Below are 24854 nucleotides of genomic sequence, written 5' to 3' on the forward strand. Positions count from 1 at the left end.
AAAAGAATGCTATGCAAACATGCACGGCCATAATTCATCCGCATGTTAGTGGGTGTAGATCTTCACTTCAGGTTATGACATGCAACTTTACGCCGCATAGACACGTAGATTTTATAGCTCATTCGTGTTTATTGGAGCGTATCAACCAAGGATGTAGTTACATAACAAACTGGAGCGAAATGCATGCGTTTAAAAGTGAAACAAAAATAGATCTGGGTTCGGACTGAACGTATGTTTGGATCTGACCGACAAGAAGAGTTTCGATTGTCGCTGTTCGAATTCAAGTTCATCTCAAGTGCATTATGGAGACTTGCGTGATAGCCGTCGAGGAAAACCAAAACGACATTATCAAGACACATTCGTGTTTCGAGAGGACGTTTTCATCGATGACAGTGGACGATGTGTATGAAATCGCTAAAGTGGTGGGGGCAGAAGTGGAGAAGCTCATCGACAGCTATGGGAAGTCGAGTGTGGAGGGTCTGGTGTCTCGCATAGTCAAAGTGTTGGAGCTCTTAGAGAGTTTCGCGGCGAGAAACCAAGCTCATAAATGTAAGGAAGAGGAACTATTGAAGGCTTTTGAGACATTACAGATACAGCAGCAGAAGAAACGACATGTGAAGGAATGCGATGAGACCAGCAACGGTACAGAGAGTGGGGTAAGAACATGGTCGACATGTTACTGCAGCAAGACTAGAGTTTTAGACTGCGGTTTGATGTCTTGCCAGTTATGTTATGCAAATATACAATAAAAATATACAAATGTTTTTGTCATGAACGGAGCTGCTGTGTGGACAGAGTTGCACTCGAGGATAACGCTTTTAACCCAGATGGACTTTTGATTCGAATCGTGATCGATTCTAGGAAATGCCAATAGGCACACTTCCGGTCTGCCCTGCCCCTCAATAAATGTTATTTGGAGAACATCACGTACCATCCATTAGTGGTGGGGATTTTGAGCTTGATCTAAGTAACTGTAATCCGTTTATTAGAATTATTCGTTCACTGGCCCCTTATGCAGGTTAAATACGCCAGTGGATGGCAACAAGTGACACCTTGTGTGTTATGAACGAGTCATTGAATCATTTAGTCCGATTAACCGAGTCGTAAAAAACAGTTAAGTTAGTCTTCAAATTTGCTTTCTTCAAATCTGTACCAAGCTATATAATAAACACAATGATAACCTAAATTAATTATTAATTTCAAAATAATTTTATTTGTTCATTCCTCTTTTACTAACTAAAAGTCCAAGTCAAACATCCACTAATGTAATAAGATCAGTGCTTGAAGTGGAAAAAAATAAGTGCTGGTACCCCCCCTCCCCCCAAAAAATTATTTAGAGCATTTTTAATATAAATAAGCACCAGTTAAGCTGCGATACCAAACAGGACCACAGGGAGACGCCAAAAGACCACTAAACCTGCTGCCTTAACCTGACTGTACATGCTGCTATACGGATCTATCCAGAATATCTAAACCACTGACCAGCGCATAATCTAAAACACCTTCAGCCGGCATTCATTATAAAACACTCGTGCTTTTAAGCCAAATACACGCTGAAAAGAATAATTTACTGCCATCTGAACGCAAGTCACTATTCTCTCGGCCATCTCTGATGAAATCGTCCGTGTTTTCTCTGCATTTTGCTGTTTTGAACTTATTTATTACTATTGCATTCCCTTACTGGATCCTTGAACTTTCCAGAAGTTTACCGGTTTCAAATGACCTCCGGGGTAGTGTGCTTTATAGTGTCATTTCTAATCACCCGGACACTGACGCTTTGACTCAGTACCGGCAACATGTCAGAAGTGCTGGTACGCTAAAGTGCTGGTACGCTAAAGACTAAAATATATGCGTACCGGCCCACTTCATGCACTGAATAAGATGTCTGGTGAGATGGTCCTCACTGCAGAACACAAGATCCAGGGGACGTGGTTGGATCCAGATCCAACTCCTCCCACCTTACATATACCTAACCCTACCCGTCTTCACCCCCTGATCCCTAAACCCACCCATCTCCACCCCTAAACCTACCAATCTCCACCCCCTAGATGTGGATCCAACCACGCCCCCTGAATCTTGTGTTCTGCAGTGAGGGGCTACTGTGTCTGGTTGGGCTGCTTATATAAAAACACGGGCCTGTCCTGCATAGTTAATACATGAATGATTTACAAGCCACTGTGTTCTCAAGTGACCTGTTAAATTGGTTAGGTTTTGAAACTAATGTGAGGGTGACTCCAGGTATGTCTCACTCAATGTGTTTTTTCTTAAGGACTGGCAGCAGAAGGAGAAGAAACTGAAGGAAAATGTTAAAGTGTTACAGTCTCAGGTGCAACAGCTCAAGGAAGAGAATCAGGAGCTTCTGGCCCGTTTACAATGCACACACTCGAAAGAAGGTAGAATTAGCTGATGGTTAAATTAACATGAAATTAATTCAAAATTGTTCATTTAATTCAAAATGTTACATCAATGTAATTGCCATCTCCATTTTAATAATAAATAAAATACATATTCTGTTCTCAGTTCATACGGTCAAAAAAGAATGCCTATTGGAATGATTAATAATAAGCAGTTGATTTTAAGAAAGGGCTGGAGTTTAATATTACTGAATAAGTCGGAGCAGTCTGGCATATGTCACCAAAGAGAAGTTTGTCGTATTCTCTGGAAGATCCAGTGATTAAAAATTATGAGGTCAACATTTTGTTTCAAAATAAATAAATAAATAATAAAAATAACCATAGATTTATTAATAGTTCACAGTAAGATCTATAACATGCATTTACAGTAATTTTCTTAAAATACAAATAACACATTTTTGATCACATACATCATCATAAAATGTTTATTTTTTTAAGGTAATTATTATCCAGAGTCTTAAATTGTTTTATAATTATATTTTGTTGTTCCTTGTCACACCAATTTAATTTACTTTCATTGTTATGTACAGTATAAAGTCCAAAATGTAATTGCTTGTGCTTTAAAAAGTCATGAGATCTCTCAAAAAAGATGTTATTTCTATCCAGATATCAGAGAAATACAACTTCTCATGAGCTCTTATTTTCTGTGAGTTATATTTCAGACTGAATAAAGCTGGGTTTATCTCTTTTCCTGGAGGTGTTATTCTCTTTCATTTATTACTGTAAACTCAGTAGTCTGGAATGCTGTTAGAGTTTGTCATTCTTATATTAGAACACTGTTTGCATGCACTATTTTATAATATGACTATACATTTGCTACCTTTTTCTAGACCGCACACAGCGTCAGGAACGAGAAGTGATGCTCAAGCTGAAGGAAGTGGTGGATAAGCAACGTGATGAGTTAAGAGCAAAAGTGCAGGAGATTTCCAGCATGTCCAAGGAAGTGGAAGCGGTATGGGTCTGATATAATTGCATTGCTCAAGATCTTTTTGATATTTCTTTTCATTGTCCCTTTAGAAAATAATTAGTAACTGTGGTAACCAGGTTTTTTTCCCCCACAGTAAAACAGACTGTACTGTTCTCTTCATCGAACCTAGTTTAGCAACTATCAAGGTTTTCTTTGTTGAATTTGGAACACAGTGTCAACAGTGTGTCACTCACACAGCACCTGTGAGCCAAAATGTAGTTGCTCATGAATTGCATCAGAGGCATATAGCTGTGGTTTGGAGCTGAGGTTAATACTTTCCTTTTTTATGTGTTATGTTTGCCTTGCCTTGGTTATGAAACTGGTCAGACTGGTACCACACAGCAACCTGGTGCATAGAGAAATTAACAGAATGAACATTAAGTCATAATTTGCTCTTAAGCTGACTTAACAATTTAAGTTCAACCTATTGCACATGTATACATTTTCAACATTTATAAATTATTTTCAGTAGGACTGGGCCAATAGATGATGCCATCATCCATCGCCAATGGCTGACAGACATCACGATGTTGAGCCGGCATCGTGATCCCTCCCCCACACCATTTGTAACGATATAATTGTTTTCAATGTTTTGGCAGATGGCCATGTAGCAACCCCCCCCCCCCCCCCCCCCCCCCCCCCCAAAGCCGTAAACCTAGGGGAAACACTGTAATGTATATTGCTGCTGCCACACATGGGATTTATTTCCCAGATGTTTACCTTCACAGACATAACTGACTGTTTTTTGTAACTTGTGTGTTTTTAACGTAAACTTGTGTGTGAATTAGGGATGTGCGCGACGACTAATTTGACTGTTGTTTAAACGAAAGTTTTGTATCCGACTAGTCCATCGCGATGTTTCACTGTAGACATCGGCCAAACCGAATTTTCAGTGAGTTGTGTGAGTAGAAGTGTGTGTCTGTTAGTTAACATGTTTGGGTTTTGTTCTTCAGCTCCAGGAGCAGCAGGAGCGACTAATGAAGATAAACGCAGAGCTCAGACACAAGCAGAACATCATTCAGACTCAGCTGAAGAGCGCAGTGGAGAGGAGGGCCGACCTGGAGGCCGACCTGTGTGAGAAACAGAAAGAGATAGAGCGCCTGAACTCACAATTAGAAAGACCCAGCGTACATACTGCTGCTGAAACGGTTAGTCACATTAATATTACATTTATTCTTACTAACAAACTAGCTGTCCAGTATTGGTTTACGTCTATTTCCTGAAGGCATAATCAGGCAGAAACTTGTATGTTCCTCTTTCCGTAGCACAGGGCCTAATTTCTGCTTTGGTTGGTTGGATGAAGCGTATATAGGTCACATTTGCCTTCACAGGAGTGGAAGGACATGTTTGTGCTCATCTCCCCTTCAGCATACAAACATTTTGGGATGCGTGATTAAATTCCAACATTAAAACCTTGTCAGGATATTTTTCACTTTAGTTTTATCCTGATTAACAGAGATAAATATAATGAATATAAATAAAATAAGCTTTTAGTAATTAACAAATAATGCAAAATATTAAGTAATACACTGAACTAGATCTTAGCATTATTATTTAGCATTATTTAGAAATTAACTGTTTTATTATTTTATATTTAAATATTATATTAAATAACTTTTTATATTCATATTATATTAAAATTTTTGTTTGTTTATTATTAAAACATTATCATTTTAACATTTATCTTAATTTAAATTTAGTTCTAATTCAAGTTTTTTATTTAACAGAGATTATTTAAATTCAGAAATAAAATAAGCTTTTAGTTATTAACAAAAAATGTAAAAGGCTGCAAGATAAGATTTTTAATACACTGAACTAAATCTGTAGTCAGACACATAAAAATTATTTTGAAAGGAATGGTTTTTTATTTATTATTTTACATTTAAATGTTGTTAAATTACTTTTTAATGAATATTTATATTGAACTGTTTTTATGTTTTCTTTATCATTTTTAAACTTTAACTTAATTTAAATTTATCTTAATGTTTCTTATGAAATCACTTGTTTAGGCAACACTGCACCACACTTTTTGTTATTAGTTTAGAGATGTATTATTTAGTGTGCAATATGTGTTCAATTCAATTCAATTCAAGTTTATTTGTACAGCGCTTTTCACGATACAAATCGTTGCAAAGCAACTTTACAGCAAATTAAGTTTCTACAATATTTAGTGGTAGCTTATCAGTGGTGACTGTCAGTTAATGTACATATGGCAGAAATGTACGGAAAAATCAATTAAAGACGTAATCAAACAGACGATGAACACTATTAACAGCAATTATTATATGATGCAATCAAACTTATAGCAAAATGTGGTAGTTCTGTATGTTGTTTCAGGGTTGGCATCATCTGAGGTCCTCTGAGGGGTTGGCATCATCTCTTCTCAGGTGTTCTGGATCCAGACTGAAGCTTGTGTAAATCCTAGTTACATCCCGTGGCAAAAACAGAGAAACAAATAGGGACATAATTAGCGTAGCTGCTGTTCCAACCAAGCAAAATTGATTTGTTTAACTCAAGCTAAAGAATAATAATGTGCATTTGATCAGATATAACTGCAGTACAAGATTATGATATGCATTATTTGAATGCTTGGCCAAAGAGATGTGTCTTTAATCTAGATTTAAACAGAGAGAGTGTGTCTGAACCCCGAACGTTATCAGGAAGTCTATTCCAGAGTTTGGGAGCCAAATGCGAAAAAGCTCTACCTCCTTTAGTGGACTTTGCTATCCTAGGTACTACCAAACGTCCAGAGTTTTGCGACCTTAGGGAGCGTGATGGATTGTAGCGTGGTAGAAGACTAGTTAGGTACGCAGGAGCTAACCCATTAAGGGCCTTATAGGCAAGTAATAATATTTTTTAACTGATATGGAACTTAATAGGTAGCCAGTGCAGAGACTGTAAAATTGGGGTATTAATATGATCATATTTTCTTGACCTGGTATGGACTCTAGCCGCTGCATTTTGGACCACCTGTGGCTTGTTTATTGAAGATGCAGGACAACCACCTGGCAGTGCATTACAATAGTCCAGTCTAGAGGTCATGAATGCATGAACTAGCTTTTCTGCATCAGAAACAGGTAACATGTTTCGTAGCTTGGCAATGTTTCTAAGATGGAAGAATGCTGTTTTTGTAACATGGGAAATATGATTTTCAAAAGACAAGTTGCTGTGTGACACAAACACTGTAAAATGTTACCAGCCTGTCTTTTAAAAAAAGAACAGATTACCAACTGTGCCCGTCAGACATTTATGGTTTTGACACATACTCATAATTTACCTTTGCCTCTTTCAGAGCAGTTCAGCCATTGACCTCACAGATAAGATGATCATTGACTTGAAGGATCCAAATCGGCCATGTTTTACCAAGCAGGAAGTACGGGACTTGCTTTTTGAGAAGAATGAGTTGAAGGCCAATCTCTTTCTGGTCAAAGAGGAGCTTGCATATTACCAAAGGTGAGACAGTTGTGTTTGTGACTCATTCTAACCTTTTATATCAGCATAACATCCTCTCAATCTGAACACCCATTTCTCTGTTTCTTTAGGGAAATCCTAAATGATGAGAGATGCCCAGGGTTCTTACTGGATGCCGTGCGCTCTGCCATAAAGAAGCAGAGGACCGTTATAAAGTCTAAAATGCTTGGCATACCCGTTAGCGAATGTAGAACGTGAGTATGTGCCACAAAAGTACTGGTAATATACAGCCCATGTAAATAATGTTGTGTTTAACCGTGTTCACTGTCATACAGAGATGAGACAGATGGCCCTTTGTTTGAGAGGAGTGGAAATGAAGACAATGACACTGACAGCACTGACAACGGACCCCAGGACTCACGCATCAGAAACCTGTGAGTTCATTCTCGCTAAAACAGTTTAGACCTATAGCAATAACTTATTTCAGTAGAACAATCTACTTAACCTACTTCACTGAAAGCTGGTTTCAGCAATATTGACCATACATTATCCCCCGGTTTCACAGACAAGGCTTAAGCCTGTCCCAGACTAAAATGCATGTCTGTTCTGTTTTAACTGTAAGAAACTTGCACTGACATATCTTAAAATATGTTAGTACTATTGATTTGTCTCAAGTAATGTTACACTAGTAATGTATTTTCTAAGGCACGTTTATAAAAGATACTTAAATGTCCTAATTGAACTATGGCCTTATCCTGGCTTAACCTAAGCCCTATCTGTGAAAGATTTAGTTGTTCTTGTAGTTTAAGTAGTATTTGAGCAACAAAATCTACCTGATTTGATCCTTACAATTACTTTCACTTGTTTAATTTAATGTTGACTCATTCTGAAGAATGATTCCATATTGATGAATAGTATTCAGGAATAAATGTAATTTGTTACTAGAGAAAATGTAGATGTTGCCACATTTTTTGTTTACATTTTTTTTTAGGTTACCAGACAGACATTTTTTAACATGTAATTTTTTTGTTTACATTTCTTACCGCATTATTAGATTATCTGACAGACATTTTTCTTACATGTACATAAATTTGTTTCTATTTCTTACCACATTTTTAGGTTACCTGACAGACATTTTTGTAAACAATTTGGGTTTACATTTACATTTGGGTTACCTGACAGACATTTTTTTACATGGACATTTTTTTGTTTACATTTTTTACCACATTGTTATGTTACATGACAGACATTTTTGCAGTTTAGCTTGTGGGGCAAGTTGGATTGCATAGTCTTCTTAAACTTTCCCTTTAAATGTATGTTGGTAAAAAGACAGACTTCAAGTATTGAAACTATTTATTTCTGTTTGAGAGCCTCATGTATTCCACATTTTTTAAATAAGACTTTGATAGGGAATCTGCTCCCTTCTCTGTGTATACTGTGTAGTAATTTGTGCGATACAGATATAGCAGCTGTATGTTTTGGCGCTTGGCAGAATTCACACTATATGTTCTTGGTGAAACCCTAAGCTGATTTTAGAGATCTCTTAATCACATTTCGCTCTTTGGCGTAGTAACCTCAGTAACTCAGCATGCAGTCTAGCTACTGAACTACTACCTACAAAAGAAATCTCCTTCTGTCATGATTGAGAGCTCTCTTATCTCTTCTGATTCAAACCTTTAGATTTGGTTTCCTGACGCGGTCCAATCTTACAAGGAGCTCTGGTTCCCAGCCCTCCGGCCTTCCAACATCCAGCTCCACGTGGGAAATCATTGATCCAGACGAGCAGGGAGGCCAGGAGGAGACACAGACCCTCAGCTCCTCTTAAAAACCACCGCAACTGTCACTCAACTTCACCTGGGTTAGAAGAGAGAAGTTCAAAATATGTTCTTGATCTCATCTGTATTTGAGACTACTCTCTGTATTTGGTTATACATAGTATTTTAGTATTTGTTGCCTAAGCAGACCTTTTTCTCAGTATAAAATCATTCAACACTTGGCTTTTGTTAATTTAGCCGATAGCTAGATTTGTGCCTGATGGTCATGACCTGAAGACGAGGTCAGATTGTGTCAGTCATATACATATTGTTATTGTTTACCGTTCAAAAACGTAGGGTCAGTTTTTAATGTTTTTGAGAAAAGCCTCTTTTAATCACCAAGGCTGCATTTATTTGATAAAAAAGCTGTAATTTTAAGATAACCATTTTTAAAAAAAATATATTTTTAAATGCAATTTACTCTGTAAAGCTGAATTTTACGGCAGTCTTCAGGGTCCTTCAGAAATCATTCTAACATGCTGATATGATGCTTAAGAAACATTTCTTATTATTATTACAGTCGAAAACTCTGCTTAATTTTTTTGTGGAAACTGTTATACGTTTTTTTTCCCCGGATTTTTTGATGAATAGAAATTTCAAAACAACAGCATTTATTTGAAAGAAAAATATTTTGTAACAATTTCTTTACTGCAGCTTTTGATCAATTTAATGCGTACTTGCTGAATAAAAGTAATCATTTGTTAGAAAAAAGAGAAAATCTTACTGACCCCAAACTTTTGAACAGTAGCATATATATAGTTAAAGATTAACTGTGTAATTTGTTTTTTCACTTTCTCCTATCTGCGTTTAATATGCAAAGACAACTGTTATTAATATATTTTGTCACGCATTTGAGGCAAGACTACCTGTAATAAGCTGTTTATCAGGAAATTGACTTGGAAAGGATGGTAGGAGGGATTAGAAACAATCATTATTGTCATTTCAATTGGCGGTGCAAATGAGCGCAGACTGGTGCACTTAAAAACATCTAATAAACAATGACTAATCTGCAGTGTTTTGATAATCATAATACACCTGACATTATATTATAGATGTCTGGATGGAAGCTACAGAGAATTATAGCAGCTATTTTTATAGAGAGTATATTTAATATGGATTTTAACCAAAGATACTGACATTGTATTGTCATCACTATCACACTGACCCTTTACGTCACTAGGGGGCATTAGAGTATTTTGTATTCATGATCTTCCAAAATATTTTCTTATAAAACATTAGCTGTACCTAAAAGTATCCATTTTGTATCATTTTTAATGATTTAGCATGTTTTTAAATATAAATATTTTAATATTGTCAACCAACATATGATATTATTAATGCCTGGTCAGTCCTGTGGAGATGTCCATGATTATGTCAATCTGATGTTAAAAAAAGCATGTAAACATGTAAGAAAAAAATATGCATTAGTCAAAAGTTTTATTGTCTGAAAATGTTTATCGATGTCTCGTGTTGTTCCAAACTTGTATGACTCACTTTCTTTGCAGAACACAAAAGAATATATTTTAAAGAATGTTGGGGTGAGTAAATGATGACAGAATGTTTCTTTTTTGGTGAACTAGCCTTTTAATGAGTTGGCACTTTGCCCTCTTCAGCCATTCAACTGATCAGAAGTGTGTGTCTCATAACTGTTTTGTTGAATAAAGAGGCAAAAACATATGGACGTGATTTAAATATACTTTGTATGAGTCTTAAGGTGTTCCCTGATTGAGAGAAAGTCTGTGTTTCCTTCGACGGAAATGAGAGATAATGGGTGCCTGACTGTATGTTTCAAAGGCCGGTAGTTCAATTTCATATTCCTTGGCTGTCTGTGACTCATCCGTTTATCTTTGGACCTTTGGAAATAAAAGTTAATGAGTCCCATATTGACCTTTTACTAGTGTATTTTATTTTTGTAAAAATGTTTGTTACTGGAAAGTGCTATAAGGCTAAAAAAAAAATCCAGAGGTGTTATTGTTACGTTTGTGTGTAATTTTTGACCTCTGAACAAAAAAGGCCATCTATAGTCAGTAAAATTTTTTAATATTTGTATTTTAATGTATGAAAGTAATTGGTAAGGATGAGAAATTGTTGGCAGACACACTGACCATTAAAAATATCCAACTCCTCCCACAAAATTCTGGGCCTTGATTTTGTCTTTAAACAACCAGTGGCTTTTTGAATTAGAGGAAGCTGGCTTTTCTTCCTCAGGAAACTTGCAGAGGAAACAAAGGGATTTTGAGAGCCCATTTTGCTATAGAGACTGGACTGGATCTTCTCTGTTCTAGAAGTACAGAACTAACCTGTACTGGTGCTGTGGCAGGAGAGGGGGTCCGGTTTTGGTTGGTCCGGAGGGGATGGACATCTTTCTGACCTCATTTGGACTGATGCTCATGTGTGTCCAATGCTCAGCTCAGAGACTCTCTCTGACCGGGAAAAATGTCTGCCTCAGTGTAAGGTACTGAAGTATCTTTGTCTCCGATGTTTCTCCATAAATTCTTCAGGAAAAATAAAAGTAAATGTGTCACTTTTTTGACATAGATTACATTTTATAGAGCTATAAAATGAATGTGGATCACATAGCCAAGATCATTTTAAAGTCTTGAAGGAAGTTGACATGAAACGTTTTGAGGTCATCTTGAGATATTGTTGAGATATCCTTTGAAACTCTAGGGCAGTTTTGTCAGGACAAAAAAAAGGAGACTTAATTACTAAATTGTTTTCCACTGAATCTCTTTCCTGTCTAGCAGAAACAATTGAGATATTTAAGAGATGTCATTTGCGATTTGTCTTTTCTATAGGGTTTCTTAAGATATAAAATTGTATGTCTCTTTAACCTATAAACTTTTTATTTATGTCAGTGTAGATTGATTCAATACATTCTATGATGTCTGCTATATTTTCTCAATAGGGATTCTTCTCCCATATGTTGTTCTGGATGGGGCCAGAGCGGTGATGAATGCACTGTCCGTGAGTATTGATGCCATCTGTTGATGTACTTTAATACAAAATGATACGTTGTTTTATTGATGATGACACAAAAGGCTTGTTTCCTTTGGGCCTGTAGATGTCAGCAGTTTTAAGCTGGGGGTTCAGGTAGGCTACTGTTGTGTGTAAAGTATATTTTTGTTTTCTCAGCCCTCTGTGAGGGAGAAAGGGCCTGTCTGCAGGATGAAGTGTGTGTTTACCCTGGACTTTGTCGATGTAAACCAGGATTTTACGGGTATCAGTGCAAAACCCGTGAGTAATATCGTTTAGACCTGTTGTTTCTGGTTTCAGAACTGCCTTTTGCAATTGTACAGCTGCGTCTGGCCATTAGGTTAGACACTGAAACAATACCACACGAGCAAGCCTGCTATATTGCTTTGTATAAACAAGAATTTAATATGGAATAACCTACATTTTAGACCCAATTACGCCAGTTACTGTGTCAGTTTTTCCTCCGACGAACAAAAGAATTCCAAACAAATAATAAGCACAATCAACCTTCAAACTTTTCCGAGCACGAAGCTTTTCGAAACTTTGAATCAATTTCTTTGCAAACTGATTCACTGTTTCGAATTCGAAACGCGCGAAACACACAGGCTAGCGGCACCTGCTGGTCAAAACGACGTAAATGCAACGAAAACTCATCATCTATTTACACTTTTTAAATACCGGTTGCAAATGTTTTCATAAAAGTACAATCTATTAAATGTCTACAAAGAATTAAACATTAAAGTATTAAATATGAAGTTTCTGTAAAATGTGTATTTTTATTAATGTGTGGTGCTTTGTGTGTTACTACTTGGCAAAATAGGACGCTTAGAAGCTTTTGTACATGCATAAGTATTAAAATTAATTGAATTAAATAAAAATCAACCTAAATTATAAAACCTGAGATCACTTAAAATCATTAAAGATTAGACACTCAATCTAAGTTCAATGATGGTTTGAAATGTTGCCTCGTTTGTTAAAATAACACTTGGCAAAAGTGCCGAACTGATTTGAAAATATTCCTTGAATCAGTGCTTCGAAATCACCCCTCACTAGTCTAACACACAGTAGTGGCGTTCATGTGTGTTTGAATGTATCGGTTGAATTAATGATTCAGTGACTCACCCATGAAGAGACTAGTTTATTGCCAATGCCAAATACTGATTTATTCAGCGCTCAGCCAATTACATTTGTGGACCAGAACTGAATATCTTTGGCAAAACAACACTGGATAAATGTTTCTTTCTGATATACTGTATATGTTGCACATAATTTTCATATTATTTGCAATATTCATATTGTTTACTATACATGTAGTATTGCATATCTAGTTATTATGGATCTGAATTATTTATTCTACACAGCTTGTCCTCCTGAATTTTGGGGGCCGGATTGTCGAGAGCTCTGTCCCTGTCACCCTCATGGGCTCTGTGACCCAGTCACTGGTGAGTGCTCGTGCCTGCCTAACCACTGGGGCAACCTGTGCCAAAACAGCTGTAAATGTGGACGTCATGGGAAATGTGACCCTATCTATGGCAACTGCACATGTGAGGAGGGCTGGTGGACATCCACTTGCTCCAAAGCTTGTCAGTGCCACCTTGGCAAATCCACTTGTGACCAAGCCACAGGACGCTGCCTGTGTAACAAAGGCAACTGGGGCCAAAAGTGCAGCCTGCGATGCAACTGCTTTGCGTCCCCTTGCCAGCAGCACACAGGGGCCTGTCAGTGCCTGCATGGCTGGTGGGGTCCATCCTGTGACCACCGTTGCATTTGTAATCTCAGCCATGCCGACTGTGACCTGCAAACTGGCAACTGTCTCTGCTACCCGGGTTACAAAGAGCCTTTCTGCAATGAGCCTTGTGACAGTGGAAAGTATGGCAGAGGCTGTAAGAAGAGGTTAGTGAAAAGGCTAAATTAAACAAATAGTTCATGCGGATTATGATTTTATTCAGAAAGGATGCATTAAATCGATCCAGGTTTGATGCATTTAATTGAGTAAAGACATTTATGACGAAACAAAAGATTTCTATTTCAAATAAATGCTGTTCTTTTGAACTTTCTTTTCATCAATGAATCCTGAAAAAAAAAAGTATCAGTTTTCACAAAAATATTAAGCACCACAAGTGTTTTCAACATTGATAATAATAAGAAATGTCTCGAGCGGCAAATCAGCATATTATAATGATTTCTGAAGGATCATGTGACACTGAAGACTGGAGTAATAGCTGCTGAAAATTCAGCTTGCCATCACAGAAATAAAATATGTATTTATTATTCATTTATTACTTATTTATACTTAATTTTAATATTAAAACAGAAAAATATTTGTTAAAATATTAGTTTTACTGTATTTTTGTTCAAATAAATACAGCCTTGGTGAGCTTTAAAAAAATCTTTAAAAAATCCTACCATTTCTTATCATACTGACCCCAAACTTTTGAACGGTAGTGTACATTTGTTCTGATAGAGCAGATTTAACACTGATTTGAAAGTGTTAAAACATTATTAATGCATGCAATTATGTTAATTTGAGCATTTTAACTTTATTTAAAGTTTTTTTTAATCATTGTTTAATTATTCAGCTTAAGTAAACATGACTTTCTTTGGTTCATCCATGATTTCTGTTCTTATATCTGTGTGTGTGCATGTAGCTGTGGACTCTGTGAAGGAGATAGGTCTTGCTCTAAACAGGACGGCCTGTGTGATGCCTGTGCACCAGGTTGGAATGGCACTCGCTGCGATCAGCCTTGTCCTGCAGGTTATTATGGCCATCGCTGCAGAGAGGTTTGCCCGCATTGCAGAAACATGGACCCATGTGACCCAGAAACTGGAGCGTGCTTGCACTGTGATCCTGGTTGGACTGGACCGAGGTACAGATCTATTGGGATTCAGTTCTGAAAGAAAACACCCTATTGTTTTATATACCGTGGCGAACTGCAGTGTTCTAAAAAGGGCAGTTAAAATATCTGCACTTAATCACATTAGATGACGGACCTTTTTACAGAATTAAATGAGCAGCAACAAACATACAATGTGAAAAATGTTGTCCGATTCACAAATCACATTACTCATATAAGCTAGTTCATTTTAGTGAAACAGCAACATACAGCATGACTAGTGTACTGTAGTATGACTCGCAAACAAATGACTCTTACGAGCCGGTTATTTTTAGAGAATCATAAACATACAGCATGGCCAGTGTAGTCTGATTCATGAACAAATTACTCTTATGAGCTTGTTTGTTTTAGTGAATTAACAAAATACAGTGCAACCAGCGTCCCATTCACGAATAAATGACTCTTATGAGCCAATCTGTTTTATGAATAGTTCAAAAAGATGAGTTACAGGTTTAAATCAGCCTGAAACACTGCACGGCATAATTTACAGCATCAGAGAGAGTATTTCTTTCATATTTAAGAAAAGCTGACGTTCAGTTACAACTGAAAAGGTCCAAAATGTATAGGCATGGAATCATGACACTCTGAATCAAATTGAGCGAATCAGAATTGAACTAAATTGGAAAATATGCTAATACCTAATTTAATGTCTAACAAACATTATTGCCTACAGCAATGAAATTCATTTTAAGTGTGACTTAAAGGAACACTCCACTATTTTTGAAAATAGGCTCATTTTCCAACTCCCCTGGAGTTAAACAGTTGAGTTTTACCGTTTTCGAATCCATTCAGCCGATCTCCGGGTCTGGCGATAGCACTTTTAGCTGTAGCTTAGCATAGATCATTGAATCTGATTATACCGTTAGCATCTCGCTCAAAAATGACCAAAGAGTTTAGATATTTTTCGTATTGAAAACTTGACTCTTATGTAGTTACATCGTGTACTAAGACCGACGGAAAATGAAAAGTTGCGATTTTCTAGGCCGATATGGCTAGGAACTATACTCTCATTCCGGCGTAATAATCAAGGAACTTTGCTGCCGTACCATGGGTGCAGCGGGCACAATGATATTACACAGCGCCTGAAAATAGTCACCAGCACTTGCTGTGCAAGCAGGTGGTCACGTTGGTTATGTTGACGGAAGTTAGCCTATTTTCAGGCGCTGCGTAATATCATTACGCCGGAATGAGAGTATAGTTCCTAGCCATAACGGCCTAGAAAATCACAACTTTTCATTTTCCGTCGGTCTTAGTACACGATGTAACTACAGAAGAGTCAAGTTTTAAATAGGAAAAATATAGAAACTCTTTGGTCATTTTTGAGCGAGATGCTAACGGTCTAATCAGATTCAATGATCTATGCTAAGCTACAGCTAAAAGTGCTATCGCCAGACCCGGAGATCGGCTGAATGGATTCGAAAACGGTAAAACTCAACTGTTTAACTCTAGGGGAGTTGGAAAATGAGCCTATTTTCAAAAATAGTGGAGTGTTCCTTTAAGTGTCCTAAACACATTTTGGGTCCAGATATAATATTTTGAATCTTCTACCTGCTAAGCTACCTTAGATTTCGACACAGGGTTGTTTAATATCTTTTAGTTTACTTTATTTTGGGCTTCTCCCTCTCTGCAGATGTGACAAACCCTGCACAGATGGTACATACGGAGATGACTGTCACTTCCTGTGTAAAACCTGCCATCATGGCAACTGTGACCATGTGACAGGAAGTTGCATTTGTCTTCCTGGCTTCCAGGGTGAGAGGTGAGGGTACAGTGGTATTTATAGGTTGTTTTTAACTTGGTGTAAGTGTCAAATAAGTGTCCCTCACTGTTCAGTCTCTGTTGTAGCTGTAACAGCACATGTCCCCCTAACCTGTATGGCATCAACTGCTCCTCCACATGTGACTGTGGGAATCATGCCTGCCATCCAGCCACAGGGGCTTGTCCAAACAGTATGTCCAGACACTACATTTGGTTTTCACAGCTGGTATCCGCATCCCCCTCATCCGTTTTTTTATTTTTTTGTGTCTGTCTGCTAGGTAGCAGGGCAGGTCTCTTAGCAGGGCTTTTGATTCCCTTGTGCATTTTAATAATCGCCTTGCTGTTCTGCTGCTGCTGTTGTGGGCGGCCCGTTGAAGGGAAGGAAGGGTATGAATATGTTATTTGGAAGCTGATATATGATCAAATATATTATTATTTTGTTATCAATAAGCAAATCTTCTGCTAAATCTGTCCTCTAGAGTGGCGGTTGGAGATGGCAGCCCTGCGGTCCACATGAAGCATCATGTTTATACTGTGCTGGCCAACATGGGTTCAGCAATGCCGTGCATTAGTCTTTGGTCATCTGGTTTGCCTAGGGTTACAGGTAATGTGCCTATTTTCATTTGCAGCTTTCACGGAGAAACATAAGGAAGGGAGATTGTATTTTGGTGAACGCAAGTGGACTTTTAATATTCTTCGCTGTGTCTTCAGTCTCTCATCATGACCCTGAGCTCACATTTAACCACAGCTTCATTGAGCAGCCATCGTCCGGCTGGGTGACTGATTCATTTGAAACTGATGATGAAGGAGAGGTCATCTACTGTGAACCACCCCGGGAAGGTACAAGAGTTATATTTCTAGTTTCACACTCTTTCTGTGCTGTTTTTACTCAGTAGTTATAGCAGCAGCTAGAGTTTTGCTTTGGCTGTTCTTTTTAGTTATTATTTTGAGCTATGAGTGATATTTAAAAATATTTAATGTTATATTTTATTATATTAATAACAGTAAATGTTACAATTACTATATTCCTTTCAGTCTTAAAGTTAATGTAATCTGTACCATTCAACAGACTACCGTTCAAAGGTTTGGGGTCAGTAAGTTTTTGAAGATATTTCCGTGATGGTAAAGCTGAATTTTCTGAAATCATTATAATATGCTGATTTGGTGCTCAGGAAATATTTCTTATTATTAACAACAGTTGTGCTGATTAATATTTTTGTTGAAACCATGATGATATATATTTTTTAGTATTCCTTGAGAAATATAAAAAAAGTTAAAAAGAACAGCATTTATTTGAAACAGAAATCTTTTTTATTATTATAAATGTTTTTACTGTCACTTTTGATCAATTTAATGCATCCTTGCTGAATTTCTTTACTGACCCCAAATTCCTAAATCCATAGATTAATTATTTTAGAATCCACCTCTGACTGTTCACACTAAAGTCACACTGCAAGAAAACGTCAAATTTATTATGATATTTGCTGTTCACATTGTCTAAAAACATATCTGTGTCACTGTGAGGGGGAAAAAAAATCTGATTCGCACCATATTCAACAGCAATGTATTCCTGAATATACCGATTCATGTTAAATGTCTGATTCTCCTCACACAGATGTTCTAACTGTGGCCGGTGGAGAGCTCCAGGAGCTAAACTCTAAGTGTAACTTCTTCCCTGACCCATCAACATTCAGCAGTGAGGACATGTCACAAGATTTTGGTATCCCTCGTACCTCCAGCATTGCCAAATCCAAACGTCCTTCAGTCTCTTTTGCAGAGGGCACGAAGTTCAGTCCTAAAGAGTGCCGTAGCTCCACTCAAGATCTGCCAGGAATGAGTCGGAAACCCAAGGCCTGGGGTGTGCTGATGATCTCTGCCCTGCAAGGAGGACAGGGAAACCACAGTGAAACAGAGACAGAAAAAGAAGAGAAAAACAACGAGGAGACCATCTCCTCTGAGGAGCAAGCAGCTGCATCTGAAACATCACAAACTGACTCGGAAAGATATAATTCTGGCCCACTAAGGACTCACCTCACTGTGCCCAGTGGGAGACGACGTACACTTTCCAATACCAGGAAAAATGCCCAGCCATCTGATAGTGGCCAGGATGCAGATTCAGACAGGTTAACAACTGTATATGTGACTGTGGGTAAGACCCAAAAGATGGCCAAGCAAGAGCCCCCCTCAAAAGGGACCGTTCAGGCGATGCTGCGCAGACTGGGTAGCTTACCGAGACAAAGAGAAGAGGCTGCCCAGCCCAAAGGAAGGGGGCAGGCAATCGCCAAGCCACCGCGGAGGAAACTGGGAGCGCGGGCTAGTGCATGGGAGCAAGCTACTGGGTCAAACCAATCAGAGGTGGTCATGAGGAAACCTAGTCGCAGGAAACACAACTCCCTCAGCTCTCCCTGCACAGTGGGGGCAACAGACTTTCCTCAGGAGAACAGCACCCCCAAGAGACCATTGTCCTCCATTTTAAAAAGTGTTCCAGAAAGCAATACACTCCATAGTTTGGAGGTGGAGCAAGACACTGAAGTAGTCTGTGAGACAGACAGTCTGACAGAGCACACGTATGAGACTGTCGCTCCGTCTGATGGGGTCTCCACATCTTCAGAGGTTGTAATTAATGAGACAGAAAATGAGCCAAAATATGAGAATGTTTATGTAAAGATTTCATAATATTCCTGAATCTTAAAGTTAATGATTTAAAGGGCAATAAAAAAAGTTTTAAGTACTGTATGCAAGTTTTGCATAAACTGCATAAACATATCTACGTATAAAATGTAGTTTGTTTGTATATTCCCTATTATAATTTCTATTAAAACATTACCTCTTAGTTTAAAGAAATTAGCTTATTTTTAAATACACTTTTTAAAAGTATTTTATCAAGATGTTGCCCTCATAACCCCTTGAGTAACTGTATCTACCTATACTGACATTCAAAAGTTTTTTTTTTTTAATTAATACTTTTATTCAACAAGGACTAATTTATGCATAAGTAACAGTAAACTTTTACATTGCTAAAAAAAATCTATTTTTTAAATAAATTCTGTTCTTTTGAACTTTCTTTTGATCAAGAATCCTGAAAAAATATATCAAGGTTTCCACAAAAATATTAAACAGTACAACTGTCTTCAACATTGATAGTGATAAGAAATATTTCTTGAGCAGCAATTCAGCATATTAGAATGATTTCTGAAGGATCATGTGACACTGAAGACTGGAGTAATAGCTGCTGAAAATTCAGCTTTGCATCACAGGCATAAATCAAATTTTAAAATACATTCAATTAGAAAAAAAGGTTATTTTAAATTGTAATATTTCACTGTTTTTACTTTATTTTGATTAAATAAATGCAACCTTAGTGAGACTAAGAGACATCTTTTAAGAACATTAAACATTCTTAGTCTTAAATGTTACTACCTTTGAACAGCAGTGTAGATCAATCCTGAGCCAAGATATGAACCCTGCAGCAATTATGCATGAAATAACTTCCATAACAATTTGGAAAATAGAATTGTGTTGAAGTAACCTGACAGATACTTCCTGGTTCTACTCAAAGAGCCTTTTCTCTCAGGGCTGTATAAGTTTCTGTGTGATTGCATGTCTTGGTTTTTGGCATTTTTTCTCTATGCACGATAAATAAGGATTAGTCTTTACATGCATCACTAAAGCGAAGTTGTTTTGGCAGCATGACACTGATTACTTGTAATATGGGGTGATGTAGATAAATTCAATTGCCTGATATTGGCAGTAAGCTCAGTGTTTTCTTTGGAAAGAGCAAGAAACCACAATAAATGGATGAACTGTGCCAAAACACTAAATGTAAATGGTATTGGCAGCAAAAATGACAAGTAACACCCTTTTACTGTGATGAAAAAGCTAAAACAGAAAGAGATTTATGTTAATATCTTTCAAAGGTATAACCTAATAAAATGATGTATGCATTACAAAAAAAAAAAAGAGTTTTACAACAAAAAACATTGCTGTTTATTCAAGGATTGCAAAACCCCCACTAAAACTATTGCAAAGCTCATAGGAACTTTAGGCTTCTGTAAGCATCAGTACAAAATGTTATTCCTCTCATGTAATTGCTTGAATTCTCAATGAAAATCAGAGTATAATTCTCATATGATAATGATAATATTCATGTCTGTTTATTTGAGATGTTTGAGACCAAAAATTGCATGGTGTCCACTGAGCATAATTAATCAACACAACAGTTAGAAATGTAGAGTAGATTAGTCTCCAGGGGAGGACGACTTGTAGAACATTATGAATGTCATTCTATTTGTATTAAAATCGGTGGAGAGATTCTAAAAGGGCCTACTGATGACCCTTCTCTTTGATCATACAAATGCAGCTTATTTTTCTTGTATGATAAATACTATTAAATGTCTTTTACAGTTGGACTCATCTCTTTTCTGCTCCTGGCTTATCTTTGCAGCCAAGCCAGTATTTTCCAATAGGTCTTGGATATGGAGGGTTTGTATAGTCAACCCGCTTTGTTTGGAGATTCACTCTGTAGTACATATCTGTAAAGACAAAGGTTTACATCTGAATAATATAATATAATATAGTCATGTCGATTTCAGTTCCTCCTTTGAATAATAACATTTCTGTCATGACAACTCCCGGAGAGTTTAGCATGGTAATACTCATGCAATGTTAATGTGTTTGGTCTTGGTGGAATAGATCTGCTGAGCTGCTGCTGCTGCAGCAGAGCAAGTACTGAGACTTGCTATTGCCAATACATTCACATACATGCTGCTGTTAGCATATAAGAAATACTGCTGCTGCACATATAACATGTATGAAATAACCCCCATTTATGACACATGAAATCACCCCGTAGCAGATCTATACAGGTGGAGCTGGGGAAGGTGGAGAGTTCTGAAGCATGCTGCAACTGGCACTAGCCGAGTATATGAATGTTGAGCAGCAAGCTCATTGGCTGCTGATAAGAAGTGAAACCAATCAGCTGTGCTATAATAATATAATAATAAACTCATGTCATATCAGTACCTCCTTTGAAGAAGTAGACACTCTGTAAAGGCCGCCTCCTGCGCAGTATGTCATAGGCGATGTCTTCAGAAGGTCTGTATCTGTAGTCATAATCATAGTCATTTTGTCTATGATAATAGTCTCTGCGTCTGTCCTGCCCAAACCTCTGAGCGAACTCTTGTCCAATGCTGATGCCCCTCTCAGCCATAGTCTCCCAATATGGAGACCTATTCTGCCTGCGCCTGGAGCCCCACTGCTGGTCCCACTGCTGCCCATAACGTTGGTCCCACTGCTGCCCATAACGCTGGTCCCACTGCTGTCCATGCCGTTGGCCCCACTGCTGGTCCCAATCCTGCCGATATCTGTCCTGATGCCTTCTGCTGGGCCATCTTGAAGTGACGTAGAGTCTGCCGGCTAGCACAGCATCCACAGGAGATTCGATGCCAGTCCAGTCTTTGTTGATGAAGTGATGGCCACTGTGATGACTTTGAGCTGGAAGAAAGTAATTAAAAGCTGAGTTATGGAAGCAGTCTCAGGTTCATAGTAGGGGTGGGAATCTCTAGCCACCTCACGATTCGATTCGACTACAATTCAGGAGGCTGCGATATGATGATAAAACTATTATCGATGCATTTTGATGTACCTTTTTCTTCTATACATTTCTTTTTCCCCACTATGTGACTACCTGGTACTTTCAAAGCAAAGTATTTGTAAAGATTACAAATCAAATGATTAATTTTATATCAAATTTGTTTGTGCATTTTTATTAAATTATATAAGCAGGCTACTTTTTTAGCCTGCTTCATAGTACCCCTAGTTCCTGCACCCCTAGTTCATAGTATTGATAGCTTCCTCTGAAAAAGTATTACCTCCACCAAAGAGCTGGTTGAAGTGCTCAACCCATCGGTCGTAGTAAATATTAGTGTATCTGCGGAAGAGTGCTGAGGGAGATCTCAATGACATCTGAATGCACTCCTCATGGGATGGCTGGTGCTTGAACTCATACTGGTAATACTGGTCTCCTAAACAGAAGGAACGTATGGTTAGTTTAGTAAAGTTAAATGAACATGAAAGTAAATCTAGATCTATTTTTTAGGTTAAGTACAAACCTTTAAAAAAATAAACCTTCTCTTTGCCATGATGACTGTGAGCAGGAATGGCAAAGGCAGCATCCAGATGGTCTGGTATCTCTCAAATCCCACAGATATTTCTCGTGGGAAATCTTCGTCTAGTACTCCATCTTCAAACCTCCAGTATTTTTTACCCTGGGAATAATATAATACATTTTTTCATTTACAATCATTCAGCGAAACAGATTAAATAATTCTGATTAACTCTGATTAAATAAATTTAATAAATTAAAATAAATTGTGACTATTTATTATATTAACAATATAATGTATTATATAAACAACTCACACTGTATAAACTAAGTGCTAGAAATTGTAAATGGTTTAAATTACAGATATAAATGTGAGGTCATCCATACTTTGAAGATGTACGTCTTTCCTTGGCAGTTTATGCGAGTGAAAGCAGCATCTATTGGACCTTTTATTCCCCAGATATCTTCGATGAGCTTTGGGTACCCCGGTAATACAGATTTCTCATCAAGCTCAAAAAAATATTGTCCTGTAGACAAACGTATTACATTTTTAATTAGAGTAAATAAATATAATAAGAAGACTGCTACTTAACTATTTTGTATTATGTTTAAAAAAAATTCTACTTATGCTAAATATATTGTATGTACATTTTTATATTATGGTCAAAAATTAGCCTAAATGAAGTATAAAATAATTTTGTATAATATTCACATATTTGTTTTTCTTTGCTGTAAGCCACTTACCTCTGAATGCGTATATAGAGCTGTTTTTGAGCTGCATGAAGGAGTCAAAGGGTCTGCCACTGCAGACCTCAGCATCAGGGTCTTTGGCTTTTGTTGGTGTGGGTTCAGCATTTGAGGTTGTGCGTGGCGTTGTGGTTGGGTTCTTAATGGAGGAGGCTAATCTGAAATGTGTAGTTGGATTGGCAGCAGTGACAATCTCTGGTGTTGGGTTGTCATTTAACGTTGAATCCAAGACTTGTGAAGCTGGTGTTAATAGGCTGAATATTTCAGCAAAGGTTGCTGTAGACGGGGTCAAAATTTTGTGCTGTGATCTGGATCTGATTGGCACCTCTGTGCTGTTTGCTTCCTCATAATCATCCTCAGGGTAAGAAGGAAAAGTGTCTCCACGAGCTGCAACAAGAACAGTTTCTCATCCACTTGTTTTGATCACTGCATTTCACATATTTTGTTTAAATGGAGATGAAGAAACCAAACTGGTAAACTTACTCCTAATACGACACAAGGATTCATAGTCTTTGCAACAGCTCTTGTAGTATGTGCACATAGAGTCACACTGGCAGCTCTTGGTGGCATCAAACCCATTTTCACAGCGTTCGATACACGACTCTGACAGGAAAAAGAGCGCAGTTCCAAGATAACACAGAAAATGTATATCAAAATATTATAAGAAAGTATGTGTTCTTACCTTCAGCAGCATATGTGAAGGAAATCAGTCCTAGCAACAGAAAAAGCCTCATCCTGGCGTCTCACAGTGAATGTGACTGAAGAGCTGAGACCATCAGGACTACAGGAATCAATAGACTCAGAGGTCACTCACCCGCTTTTGTTTAAACCTATATTGCAAAACTTATCTGCAATATGGTTTCGTCTTTGTTTAACTGTAGTCATCAAAACCAGACAGGAATTGTTTTGCAATCCGATAATAAAAATATTAAAGGTTGTTTTATGAGCACTATATTTTATGTAAGTTTTATTTAAGTTGATTGGAATTTGTGGGCTACACTACTTTTGAGTGTGTAAAGGTATAGAAAGAAATAATGCTTGTTTACAACTTTCAAAATGTAAGATTTAGACTGTTTAACAAAGTCCACCATGATGTCCTTTACTAATGTGGGAGTGTATTGCTTAAACTTGGGGACAAATAACCCGTTTGACCTCTGTGAAAAGTGAATGATTAATAGATCTATAAACACTATCACCTTACACAACTGCTTACAAACATTCGTCGTACATGAATAACTTAGCCTAAGTCAAGTTATGAGTTTAGCGTTCTTATTTGCATATTTCTTGCTTATTTGCATGGTAAAATAACACTGACTGGAGGAATAAAGTTAAATAAGGGCACGTTTCAGTAATTGCCTGCGTTGCCATATAAATCGGCGAATAATAATACAGCCGTCGTCTTCTCTCCAGTGAAAAGTGCGTGTGTACGGCGCGTCCTGCGGCAGGGTTTCCAGGTTTTCACAACAAACCCCGCCCAATTGCTACTCAAAACTAGCCCAAAACTAGCCCAGTCGCGTTTCGAGGGGGTCCCCCGTTAAAAATCGGATTCCCCTGGTAAAATTTGCATTCCATGGGCTAAATATCACGTTATTGGGGTCGTTTTTCAACCCGCGGACATGAAAAACAACCCGCGGCAACAGTGTTAATGTATCCCAATTCCGCGGGAAAACCGCGGACTTGGCAACACTGCTGCGGCCGTACAAACATCATGAATATTTAATGAGATCATCAGTGAGGCACTTTATGATTGGTTGTCTGTAGCTAAACAAC

General features: G+C 37.6%; 2 protein-coding genes and 1 pseudogene across 2 annotated transcripts; 2 read left to right on the top strand and 1 right to left on the bottom strand.

Annotated features, from left to right (window-relative positions):
- The first annotated feature begins 6 nt into the window (after positions 1 to 6).
- LOC107756964 (RILP-like protein 1) lies at positions 7 to 8969 on the top strand. The gene is made up of 8 exons (XM_016574306.1): positions 7 to 656; positions 2270 to 2393; positions 3245 to 3366; positions 4335 to 4529; positions 6674 to 6834; positions 6924 to 7046; positions 7128 to 7226; positions 8473 to 8969. The coding sequence occupies exons 1-8, from the start codon at positions 303 to 305 to the stop codon at positions 8615 to 8617; spliced, it is 1323 nt and encodes a 440-aa protein (XP_016429792.1). The 5' UTR covers positions 7 to 302; the 3' UTR covers positions 8618 to 8969.
- Positions 8970 to 10929: 1960 nt separating this feature from the next.
- LOC107757362 (scavenger receptor class F member 1-like) lies at positions 10930 to 18910 on the top strand. The gene is made up of 11 exons (XM_016574808.1): positions 10930 to 11061; positions 11515 to 11573; positions 11742 to 11843; positions 12944 to 13475; positions 14231 to 14449; positions 16107 to 16235; positions 16322 to 16425; positions 16513 to 16621; positions 16714 to 16838; positions 16946 to 17074; positions 17850 to 18910. The coding sequence occupies exons 1-11, from the start codon at positions 10961 to 10963 to the stop codon at positions 18908 to 18910; spliced, it is 2670 nt and encodes an 889-aa protein (XP_016430294.1). The 5' UTR covers positions 10930 to 10960.
- A 1286-nt stretch (positions 18911 to 20196) lies between these two features.
- Positions 20197 to 23986, bottom strand: LOC107756972 (vitronectin-like; annotated as a pseudogene).
- Positions 23987 to 24854: the final 868 nt, after the last annotated feature.

This window comes from Sinocyclocheilus rhinocerous, unplaced genomic scaffold, assembly GCF_001515625.1.
Source record: "Sinocyclocheilus rhinocerous isolate Xijiao unplaced genomic scaffold, SAMN03320098_v1.1 scaffold1152, whole genome shotgun sequence".
Lineage (NCBI taxonomy): Eukaryota > Metazoa > Chordata > Actinopteri > Cypriniformes > Cyprinidae > Sinocyclocheilus > Sinocyclocheilus rhinocerous.

Bases quoted from the DNA above. Each gene is read 5' to 3' on its own strand.
- LOC107756964 (XM_016574306.1), top strand. From the start codon at position 303: ATGGAGACTTGCGTGATAGCCGTCGAGGAAAACCAAAACGACATTATC. The intron at 2,394-3,244 runs GTAGAATTAGCT...ACCTTTTTCTAG, and splicing joins ATGCACACACTCGAAAGAAG to ACCGCACACAGCGTCAGGAA. The intron at 3,367-4,334 runs GTATGGGTCTGA...TTTGTTCTTCAG, and splicing joins TGTCCAAGGAAGTGGAAGCG to CTCCAGGAGCAGCAGGAGCG.
- LOC107757362 (XM_016574808.1), top strand. From the start codon at position 10,961: ATGGACATCTTTCTGACCTCATTTGGACTGATGCTCATGTGTGTCCAA. The intron at 11,844-12,943 runs GTGAGTAATATC...TATTCTACACAG, and splicing joins CGGGTATCAGTGCAAAACCC to CTTGTCCTCCTGAATTTTGG. The intron at 16,622-16,713 runs GTATGAATATGT...TCTGTCCTCTAG, and splicing joins CCCGTTGAAGGGAAGGAAGG to AGTGGCGGTTGGAGATGGCA.